Source organism: Macrobrachium nipponense, chromosome 32 (genome assembly GCF_015104395.2).
Source record: "Macrobrachium nipponense isolate FS-2020 chromosome 32, ASM1510439v2, whole genome shotgun sequence".
Lineage (NCBI taxonomy): Eukaryota > Metazoa > Arthropoda > Malacostraca > Decapoda > Palaemonidae > Macrobrachium > Macrobrachium nipponense.
This window is the reverse complement of record NC_061094.1, coordinates 20,269,241-20,281,576: the sequence shown is the minus strand read 5'-3', so window position 1 is coordinate 20,281,576 and position 12,336 is coordinate 20,269,241. Positions and strand designations below refer to the sequence as shown.

General features: G+C 39.7%; 1 protein-coding gene across 1 annotated transcript in view; it reads right to left on the bottom strand.

Annotated features, from left to right (window-relative positions):
- Nucleotides 1–12,336, bottom strand: part of LOC135207258 (DNA-binding protein RFX2-like) — a gene marked incomplete in the record, with an annotated part of 462,694 nt that overhangs the window by 209,446 nt on the left and 240,912 nt on the right. Inside the window, 1 exon segment of the mRNA XM_064238912.1 lies at nucleotides 3,709–3,802. Within this exon segment, the coding sequence (XP_064094982.1) occupies nucleotides 3,709–3,802 (94 nt within the window).

Genomic DNA, 12,336 nt, shown 5'->3' with positions numbered 1-12,336 from the left:
CGGTTAATGGCGGTTTCTGGTTATACAGTACAATGCATATTCTGAGGTTACAAAGTTTTTTAATATCTTTTAAGCCATATTATATGTGGAACTAGTTTCTGAGTGTGGCTACTATATATTTATGCTATTTAACTGCTGGGTCGAGGATGCTGGGCTGCGTAACAATACCAAATAATGCTACTTCACTCGCTTGTTTGCTACCACCTCGCTAGGTTGAATCTCGCTACATTGCTGCATTAACTTGAATTTTGCTCATCTTTTACTTCGTCTGATGCTAGTACATCAAGGAAGAGGAACGTCATCACCATGGAGGTATAGTACGATGTCGTTAAACGTTCTGAGAAGGGAGAATCTAACACCGAGATAGGTTGCTTTGGGGCTTAGTAGGACGACAGTTGTAACCATAGTGTAACCATAAGGATGTTAAAGATGCTGCACCAATGAAGGCAACCATTATTAATGTGAAGCAACATAGTCAGAACATTGTGGAGTTGGGAAAGTTATTGATGATCTGGCTGGAAGACCAGAATCAGCTTGATTTAACCATTTTAAGGCTCGTGCAAAATCACACAATGTGAAGCTGCAAGGTGAAGCTGCTAGTGCTGATAGAGAGGCAGCAGAAAATTTTCCTAGTGGTTTGGCTGAAATAATTAAGGATGGTGCTTATACTGCTGACCAGGTTTTTAAAGTAGATGAACCAGGTTTTAAAGTAGATGAGACAGGGTTATTTTGGAAGAGGATGCCCAATCGTACATACATTTCCAAGGAGATGTTGGCACCAGGCCATAAAGTTGGTAAGGAGAGACTAACTTTATTCTTTGGGGCCAATGCTAGTGGAGACTTGAAGCTTAAGCCCTCTCTAGGTAAAGAGAGACTAACTTTACTCTTTGGGGCCAATGCTAGTGGAGACTTGAAGCTTATGGTCTCTCTAGTGTATTTGGTAGAAAATCCTAGGGCTTTCATGGGCATTTTCAAAAGTCAACTCCCCATCATTTGGACACCCAACATAAGGGCTTGGGTTACCTTGATGGTCTTCGAAGACTGGTTTAATGATCACTTTGTGCCCGCAGTGGAATGGTATTGTGCCTCAAAGGGTCTGCCTTTTAAGGTCCTGCTGGTTTTACACAATGCCCTGGTCACCCTGCAAATCCGAGCAATATGCATCCTAATGTGAAGGTGGTGTACCCTCCACCAAATACAACATCGCTAATACAGCCGATGGACCAGGAAGTCATTGATAACTTCAAGGCATACTACCTGAGGAGGAAAATACTCTCTGCTTTGAGGGCTGTCGACAGTAACAAGGAGTTGACTTTGAAGAAATTTTGGAAGAGCTACAACATCGCAGACGCAGTGAAGATTATTGCAAGTGCTTAGGACAAGATGAAACAACCACTTTGAATGGGGCCTGGAAGAAACTGTCCACAGTTTGTGCACAGTTTTGAAGGGGAGTTGCCCACCTTTTCATACATTGTCTCCCACACCCATGGGTGGTCATCATTTTGTCTTATGTTTCTCCCAGAATTCACGCAAAAACCCAAAATTCCACTTCCCAAAACTCAAGCTTGGATGGTTGCTCTGTCCCCTCCCTCAAGGACTTTGTATGGGGTAAAGACAAAATGTTACTGTGCCCAGTGAGGTCCTTGAGAGGTCCTTGAGAACTACCTCAGGCTGGGAAATATGGAAGTTTTTATGAAATACCATATCCTTCTAGTTAAGGGAAGTGATCCTCAGGGTATACCAGATTAATCAGAACACTGATCCTATGCCAACCTGAATGAGACTTAAAATCCTTCACATCTTCACTCAATAAATACTTAGAACACATATTCACTGGCGCTGGTTTTGAATCACCCACTGCCACAGGGCTGGATTATTTTCCATATTATGTATATATAGTGCCCAGATTAGGAGAGATAACAGTAGTTGTTCTGATGAGATCAAATACCATGGATGTAAGTGACCTTGAAATAACAAATTATAGTACATATATCCTAGTCAAGAGGATGCAGCAATTACTGGTAGTTCATGTTGGGAAGTAAAAATGCAAGCCTATTGTCTGATATCAGAAGGGTTATGTTTCCATCTTATATGTGGCAAGTGCTGTGTCTTTAGTATAACCTAAAAAATTATGGCTGTAAACCACCCCTTAATATGTTGCCAGAACACTGGTAGTCAGTTTTTTACCCTGCTGTTAAGAACATACTAATTGTTTTACCAAACATGGGAAACCTGCCTTGATGATATGACTTACAAGGCTGCTACATATCACAAATATCATTCTACCTTTCCATAATCCCTTTATTCTCCTTTGCACTTTGGTAAATGTATTTTCAATTCCAAACCTTTGACCGAATAAAAAAACAAGTTTAACTTATGGATTTGTTCTAGAAGGGATGCTTTCTCCTTAGTTCATTATATCAAATATGCCTAAAATTTGGCAGTGGGGCCTCTTTATCAAAAATTGCACCTTCTCCAGTACAATTATGTTTTAAGACCAAACAAATTCCTGAATCCATATGGTTTTCTTTACTCACAGAATTTAGCATTTATCCTTCATAGTAGTCATAATTTCCCTGTACGTACTATTTACAACATATGATAAATAAATTTAGAATTTTATTTGCCCGTTTACAAGGAGATTTTAGTGACCTTCCTTGGTTTGGCAGACTCTCAGCAAGGCTAATGCCGTAATATACAGCTACAGATAAGTTCCAGTGCGTATCAACATACACTGTAATAATGCATCCTTAGATAACACTTCTTACCATCATGAATATTACTGTGTGATTGACTGATTGAATTTGGGAGGCTGCAGGAACAGTGGACAAAGAAATAAAATTAAAGATTTTCCATTTTTAAGAGTGCTGTACATATTTACTATTTCCAGCACCACAACACTGAAACTATGTATGTATATGGGCAATAGAAAAGTATATTCATTATATAAAAGAAAGGAAGATTTCAAGTTTCAAGGGAAGACAATCAAACTTTGGTACCCAAACCATTGCAGTTTTTCTTTATGCATTGATAAGTTGACTTTTCCATGCCCAACATACACTTTTATTAAAGTGAAAAAGTCTCTTTTTTTTCTAGAGAATATTCATGTTCCACAATAATCAAACATTTTCCATTTCAGGAGAGAATGTAAAACACATGCCAGTATATTCTACAAAATTTCTGCATTGTCTCCTAATAACAAACCAGGAAGACCTACTTTGATTCCTGACTTTGAGAAAAATCTAACAGTGAAAACAGAAAGCAGTTTGTACTTTCTTAGTACAATGCTACCATAAGGCATTACTTAAAGTTTCGTAAGTGAATCAAAAGAAAGTGCCTTTAGATGATTAGCTGAAATCTACTTAAATCAGTCTCCCATTCTATCTGTAAATGGCTCTGTAATACCAACGGATTTGTCAATGAACTCATCATTTTTTCAACTACATATATCATTATTGTATAAAGATGGTTGAAAACCAAATAATAACCAAGTCCCCTCAAAAAGGCAATTACGTACTTCTATTGCGTTTTATTCACTGAACAAGGTACAGCCTCTTCAACTTAATTCTTTTATTTAATATTAAAGCTTACTTTAAAAATTACCGAAACGGGTTAAGTTAAATGAATATGCTACAAATTTACTATTCTCCATATAAACAAACTTTAGATAGTAAAAAGCTTAGTAAAAACTATGCATGTTAGACTGACCTGAGAGTATGAAACCGGGGTAGTAGAACCAGGCTGATAATAAGTGGTCGCTGTGTACATGGTAGTATCACCAACTGTGTAGACAGGATAAGCCCTGTTTTTTAAAAAAGATTCCATTTAAATAAAATAAAATAATAATTAATATTAACATGAACATGACTCCCACAAAATTATAAAAGATACTTATACAATTGTTATTAAAAGATCTGCCTAGTTATAAACTAAAAAATATCTTCCACATATTCTGGTAATTGTTTCAAGTTCCTTTTATAAATTCTCTTGCCCTGTACATCACCGTTCCAGTAATGCTCTTTAATTTAACTGTGTGAATTAACAGTCATTGACCAAAGGGTATACACAAAAGTACAATTAATGGATACAAGGTATTTGTAAAAATTAAGTGCAATTACCCAAATTCTGCCTCAGAGTGAACTTAAGTTTAAGTACAAGTTCAGATATACAATAAGCCATTGATAACTTGGAATGCATGTTATTACATTTTCTTAATTACCGTAGATTTCTCTAAAACTGTAATCTCACTGGGAATATATGCTTTATTACATTTACCAAAACATAAGGACAATCTTAACAATATAACAAATTTTAAATAAATAAATGCATATTATCTAAGTTTGATACCATTACACTGATCACATACAAATACAGTATGTATGCCTACCTGTACAGCACCTACGATACTACTGTCTCTGTCACACTTTGCCAAAATTGCAATCACTGTAAGATGCATCCAAAGAACCTCAGGAAAAAATTTGAGTATCTCTCTCTCTCTCTCTCTCTCTCTCTCTCTCTCTCTCTCTCTCTCTCTCTCTCTCTCTCTCTCTCTCTCTCTCTCTCTCTCTCTCTCTCTCTCTCTCTCTCTCTCTCTCAATTGAAGGCATTTTTACATTACATAAGAATACTAATCTATATACGTACTGTAAATAATAACAGAAAAGAATCCATCAATTTAAGAAAAAAAATCCATACTTACGTTGTGAAACATTAAACCTTGAAGCTCAGAATTCAAATGTTATATATCAGAAACTTATTCTACCTATCTCTTAATACGCCACATGCCCACATAAAACAAAAATCAGCCATACAGGCAGTCCCCGGATATCGGTGATCCGGTTTTATGGTGCTAGACACTTCATGGCGCCATAACAGGCTGAGTTCTAGTTATCGGCGCCATAAGGTGACTTATGGCGCGCTATAAGGCCTTATGGCACCATAACATACCTAACAGAGGCACCATAGTGGTGCTTATGACGCTGATAATATGTTATCAGCACTATAAGCACCATTATGGTGCCATAAATCGCTGAGTTTCAGTTAATGGAAGTTTTCGCTTATCGGGACCCCCTCGGGAACGGAACCCCCGCTGATAACTGGGGACTGCCTGTATTTAAATGCAAAGCTTTATCACTGTAGAAATTGAAAGTAAATTTTCTTGTTACAGGCAATCTGGTTTTATGGCATTTGTCTAGCACTGAAAATCAGCAATTTATAGGGCTGAAATGCGCCGATTTCCAGTTATTGGTGACGCTAAAAGAGTACAGGCAGTCCCCACCCCGGGTTACGACGGGTTCGGGTTACGACGTTCCGAGGTTAAGGAGCTTCTCAATTATGTTAATCAGACATTATTTTCAGGGTTACAATGCCTACAACGCTCATCTTGCAGATGAAATGTGACACCAAAAGTGCAAAATAATCAATATTTGAAGGTTTTTTTATGAAAAATGCAATAAGAATGCAGTTTACATAGTTTTCAATGCACCCAAAGCATTAAAAGTAAGGTTTTCTTAGGATTTTTTACGATGTTCCAGCTTACGATGATTTTCGGCTAACGACGTGTCTCAAGAACGGAACCCCGTTGTAACCTGGGGACTACCTTAATTAGCACCGATACACACCTAACAGAGACACCATTAATCAGTTATAGCGCCAATAAACGCTGAAAATCGTCAATTTTTGGTGGCAGTTTCAATGCACTCGAGGAGGGATAAGACAGAAAAAGATTGGTGACCAAGTTTTTAGAAAAAGGAGTGTCGCACACACGCACGTGTACACACGCACTAAATAGTTTTGGCAGAGTTTCATAACTTTTCATTCACCTGCCTGAAGCACGAATCATGCCTTATTAATCTATTTTTCTTTTCAAATATGTAAGAAATCTTATGTAATGACATTAAAAACAGTCACTGATATCTTTAGAACATCATGTTATATAATTGTGTGAAACTATTTTCCATAAAAGAGAAATTGACATGAACAAAACAAAGTGATAAAAAACGTCATACTACAACCAATGACATCTATTACTAGGTAGATAGGAGACACTCATCACTAGTAATATTACGTAAACATAGTCCTTATATTATCGTTTCAATATTAAGTTGAGGGTAGTTGAATTATTCCATTTGTTATATTTACCAGAAAACATTGGAAACTCACAAGATAAAAAAAAAACAATGATAACCTTAACAGTATGAACCATGCGACCTCACTCTATTGTTTTCGATGTTATGATGCGTACAGGAATTGAATGTCAATGTGTCATTTATGGTCAAAGAAACATCCCCTCCTCAGTGAGAGAAAATTATTGCACTGCATTCATTGCAAGTTCCTGTTAGAGAGATCGAGAAAGCTTAATATACCGAAGAGGATCATACATAGACGAATCAAATTGTTTAGAGAACGGTAAAGTTTAGAAAATGGGCCTAGAAGTGGAACTCCTGGAAGCACCACAAGAGAGCAAGACAATACAGTAGTGTAAATGTTGCTGAACAACATTCATTTGTGAACGTTGAATTCTGGCGCCTCATCACAATATTGTTGAACCAGGAATCATGATTAGGTCTACATCTATGACTGGTGTCTGATGAATACTTTAGATGGAGAGGGAGAGATTTTTAAAAAAACACACAAAATCTTTGATATATAGGTGTCTAATGAATAAGCAAGTCTACCTTTGATGGATGGGAGATTCAGTTAGGCTTACTTTTCTTTTTCTTTTATTTTGTGTCCAGTGACTACCACTCATAGGTAGGGAAACAGGTTCAATGATGCATGCATTTTTTTTCAAAACCTAAATAATACATTTTATTGGGATATACTTTATTCACATTGGCCTAATCCCTCTATCCTCCTCCTATAAGGCACCAGCGCCTCCCCACATCTCATATTACTCCAACTTCCATGGGAAAGCAGCACCATAGCTAGCGGTTATTTTAAAAATCCCCTCATCGACAAACAAAGCCTTAAAATGCAATTGTTTAAAGAATATTTTCTGCTCAAAATTACTTTTTCTTTCATTCCCCAAAACATTTGCATACCCTTGTGTTACACCTTGTATGATTGTTGCAGCCATCAAAGAACAACTTCTGACTACAGCAGTATGTTTTTAATTGTAAAAATATTTGATATAGACTTAAAAAAGAAAGTCACCTTTCATATTTCCTATTCTTTAAGGTACTTATGTGCTTATGGCAGTAGGTCTAGGTATAGTATATGTAACACTAATTATAATTAATTTGTGATCAGTCTTGTATGCCCTGACTATTACTTCCCTCAACCAGGAGATGGTACTTCACAAAATCTCCCTCTTTTCCCACCCTGTACTGATGAAAAGTCTCCAACAGGCTGGTCTGTGAGGGGCCATATGCCTGGGGTAGATTCTCAAGGACCTCACCAGACGGTCACATTTTGTCTTTTTCACCCCTTAAAAGGTCCTTTAAGGAGGGGATGAAGAAATCATCAAACCTTAAGTCTTGGGAGGTGCAATTTAGGGATTTTGCTATGAATTGTGGAAGTAATGTGAGATCAAGTAAGAAGACTGTCTTGAGAGTTAAATCCTGACCCAATGCCTTCTCGAGGGGCTCATAGGGTGGCAGTCTCAGGAAGTTGATCACATCTCTCGGGAAACTTTAGCTCCCATGGGGTACAACTCATTTTGAAATGCTTCACAATGGCTGACAAATCCTAGACCTTTCTCTTGCCACTGGAAGATGAAAAATTTCTCACTTCCCTTTTAGTTATTTTGGGGGGATTATGACCCCTCCTACTGCACTGATGAGGACCTTCCACTTTCCTTGATATACCCAAGGGATGACAGTCTGAGAGGGTCGGAGATGGCAGCTGCACCTTCCACTGAAAAGCCTTTCCTTCTGGAGTTGCTTGATGGCCTCCACCTGTGAAGTTGGAGGGAGGATACTGCCTGATGGTACCAACTGTTTTGTTCTTCTTTCAGCATTGTGGGAGTGAGAGAAAGTTTCAATAATATGCACACTAGTAAATGCAGATTTGCATAACATTCTTCTTGGGGTCACCTTGGTGCTACAAGGGTCATCCTTAGACCCTGGGAAATGAACAGCCTCTTAATGACCTTCCTCAGCTGACTGAACAAGGAGGAAGGCATACAAGAACATGGTGTCCCAAGGGTACTGAAAAATGTCCTGCAAGATGGCCATGCTCCTTGGCACTTATCCAACCATGAGGTGGATCTCAAAGTTCTTCCCACATCACTTGTAGGTTTGTCATTTCAGTGCTGGTAACCTTTGACCCTTATTGGCAGAAACATCCAACAGTATGTTCTTCGAGAGTCTGCAGATGTTTGAGTCTAGCATTCTAAACATGGTAAAAGCGTCTTCTGAAATGCAATACTTGGCCTGGTGAAGGACGGGTGGGGGGGGGGGGGGGGGGGGGGGAGGGGGGGGGGGGGGGGGGGGAGTAACTTTACCACCCTCAAGGATACAAGGGCCCCCTCTTCCCCTGTGACTATGTCATTTAATTCCCTTATTGTGTCTTGAATCAATGGGGACCTGGGAAGACGAACTGCCTTTCTAACTTCTGGAAGTCACTCTGCCATCTGCTCCAAAGACAAGAAGGGGGGGGACTCTCTCCTGGTATGGAGTCATCCAGCTCAGTAAGTCCCAACTCCCTTCTGAAGCAAGAGGTGTTTTTCATTTTCGTTGTCCCACCCTTCTCCAAGGGTCTATGGATACCTAGTCTCAGCCCTGGAAGACAAAAAAAGACCTGCTGCTGGAGATTAGCCATGCCTTAACATTGTTGTTCCCTAGGGCAGGGCAGTCTCTGACTTTGCTACAATACACTGGATGGTTCGGTACCACCTTCTGCGGGGAGCGGCAGAGACTGGGAACGGCACTGTCATGACCCCATGACCAAAGCTGGGAGCAGTGTAAAGCAGAGCAGGACAGGGCTCTTTCCTCATCAGCTCAAGGGGAGGTCGTCGAGTGGGACTGGGGACTTCTCTCTGCTGAATATTGGGATGAGCTACTCCTATGTTGTACCGATCTGTTAGTGTAGCACAATCTGCTTCTCTTACCCAATTGGCTCTGCCTCTTTGCTCCACCACTCTGTGGTGATCGATCTCTTCTAATGGAAAAAGACCTGTCTCTGTCCCTACGCTGCCTCAAGGTCCCACTACTGATGAGACCCTGGAAGAGGAGGGAGAATATGCAGACCGCAAGCACTCGCTGCATAACTCCCAACCATCAGACGTCTTCCATTCTCTGGTACTTGGACTGAGGATAAGAGCAGGCTACAAAGTTTGGCCTCGCCCTTTTACTACTTTGGCTAGCTTCTTCTTGGTATTATCCTTTGAGACCACATAGTGATAAGGATAGGTCTCATGTATTGGAGGTCTCTGCAGTATTTGTCAACTTCCTCTCATGGCCCAGGCGGCATTGCAGAAATCTCTGGAAGACCCCTTTTGCTCTTTGCCTTTCCGTTTGCAATGTATTGGGCCTGAATAATCCATCACAGGTGTCACTGGAGGAGGAGAGAGAGAAGGGTTGGGGGGTGGATGACATAGAGCTCAGAGACAGGCTTGGCAAGAGTTCCCTGGAAATCGAACTTGCCTTCTGCCTCAACTATTTTTAGTATTTTGACCACTGCAGCAAGGGCCAGTCTGCACATTTTTCACAAGTGGCTTTGCGGTAACATTCTCAGCCCCTGCACAAGATACCAACTGAGTGGGATTCCACGGCTACAAGGGACATAAACTTACTGCAGGATTTTCCCTTGCCAGAACAGTGTTTCACCTCAAGTTTATGATTCTCTTCCGTCTTCACACCGGAATTGGCATGGGTGAGAGGAAGGGAGAATGGGAACGTGGGTACCACGCGGTACTTTCGAGGACCAAACACTAACCAGGGGGAATGGCCAATAAAAATTAACACCAAGACTAACAGGGATAGTACTTAAGTCTGACCAAAAAATTGCAGGCCACACTTAAAGTAGGGGAGGAAAGTTTTTGAACACCAAAGCATCACATTTTCACTTAGTACAGGCAAGGGAGACACCCAGTGAATCATCCTCTTATGCACTGGGACACACTACTTTCTCCTCCACCAAACAAAGGGTAAAAACTTGAGGAAGAAAGCACAGATTGCACTGCAATAACAAAGCTGCTGAAAAGGAAGCTCAAACTATCAAGGGAATGACCTGACGATAAGAAAATACATGTAGGGGTATGCGCACCCTACAGAGACAAAGAAAACTACAGCACAAAATGGATGACAACTAAAAGAGAGTGTGACAAGTTGGACGTGGATGCAAGCACAATGGAGGAGTCAGACTGCCTCACAAGACACATGACCATAGGCCTTACAATAGGATTTTGTTTTTAAAAACCTCTTAAGGAGATATAACATACACTTGCCTTGGACACACTTTTACTCCAAGTAAGACTCTCTTGTCTACATATTAGTACTACACACTTTTCCATTGTGAAGCTTTAAATCACTTGCATGGGCTTCTCTTCCATAATTTAACCTCTTATAACCATCTAAATTGGATCTTAATTGTCCTAACAAGATTTTATTATGTCCATATAAAACTTTTCCTTTTGCTTTCAAACTGTTTTATAACAAACATTTTGTTTCTTGTTTAAAACAATACTATTCTTTCCCTATTAATCCTCATGTCATCTGCCTTACTTTCTCTTTCTAAGTTAAAATCCCACCTTACACCTTCCTTAATATACTACATAACATAATACAGTGCGTCCTCGACTTACAACGCCACCAACTTATGGCGATTTGATCTTACAGTACTTTTCAGCACCACTGATGATGCTAACGGCAAGAATAAGCATCAAGTTAACTGTGCTTAAGGCACTGCAAATGGATGCAACATCAAGTTATGGCACTATTACTCAAGTTAATTCACAGTGAGCACTATTAAAGCACCACTTATGGCAAAAAAACAACTTATGGCAGACATCAACTCACAGCACGGCACTGAATGGATCCCCCTTTGTAAGTCAAGGATGCTCTGTACAGTGTGCTTGCATAATTTTACAGCTGCCTTAAATTACTTTACCTTTGGACAATGAAAAATTATTCCTCTCAGGGATTTTTTCAGTCTTTTCCTCATCCAGATATACCACATACTACTAGTAGACCCTTACCAGCCACATAATAAACTATTAATCCTCCTTTCATATTCAACAGTCACTTCTACAAGAATTCCTAGTCATTAAACCTACATGCTCTTGCATCATTCAGCTTTTGACTCTCTTCTAGCTTCTACATTCAATAAACCTTAAAAGTACTCACTCCACTGATCCAAGACCACATTCACATCAGAAAAAATTTTTCTATTCACATCTTCCATTCTGAGGTACTTTCCACCTACCCTTTCACTTTTGTATCTATAACCCTAGTCCACACACCATCCATTCACTCCTTATACACTGTTCTCACTTCCTTCCTATCAAAATCTTCATCATTATCACTATCCATGTGCTAAGGTGACAGTTGTATCATCATTACCATTTACTATCGAAAGCATCTTCCCCTACTACATAAACCCTTGTTCAAATCTTCCTTCATTTGATCACTCCATCTGATCTTTTGCCTCCAACTTCACTCCTTCCTCATTCATCCTTACCAAAAGCCCATTCCAATTCAATCTCAACTCTCTCATCACATAATTTTGACTACACAAGCACTTCCAATTTTTCCATTTTCCAGCCTCCCACACCCTAGGATCCATCTAAGCATCCTCCTTTCTGTTTACTTCACCCTCTGTTCTTCCCTCCTCCTTATTGCTCAAGTCACTTGTCTGACGACAGTGAAATAGATCTTAAATTCAGTTAACATGGAATCCTTAAGTCACACACTGCCCTGCCACCTCCCTTCATTTCCCCCATAGTTGCTTTTATCCTACTTTCAACATCAGCTTCAGACCCTCCCTCATAACTCAACATATATGCAAAGTATCTGAGCTTCTTTTCCCGTTTTAAATCTACGCTCTCTCTATCTTGCCACAAATAACCTACCCCTTCCCTGCCTGCTAGATAACATAACTTCACTTCTACCTACATCCAATCCCACTCAAGAGATTCCTGCCACTCTCTCACCTTCCTTCTTTGTAATTCTTCCTGTCATGATCACCAGACCATATGCATACAAAATTCCTGTAATTTTCATTCATAATCTCTTCACTCAATACATCCATAACCAGTGCATATACAAATGAGTAAGGACCAATCCTTAATGTAAACCAAGTCAAACTTCAAGTACTACTGCTGCTTTGCTGCAGGCTACAATTACGTACTATCCTTGTTCTAATCAAAAGTACTTGTCTTGATTCTATTTACTG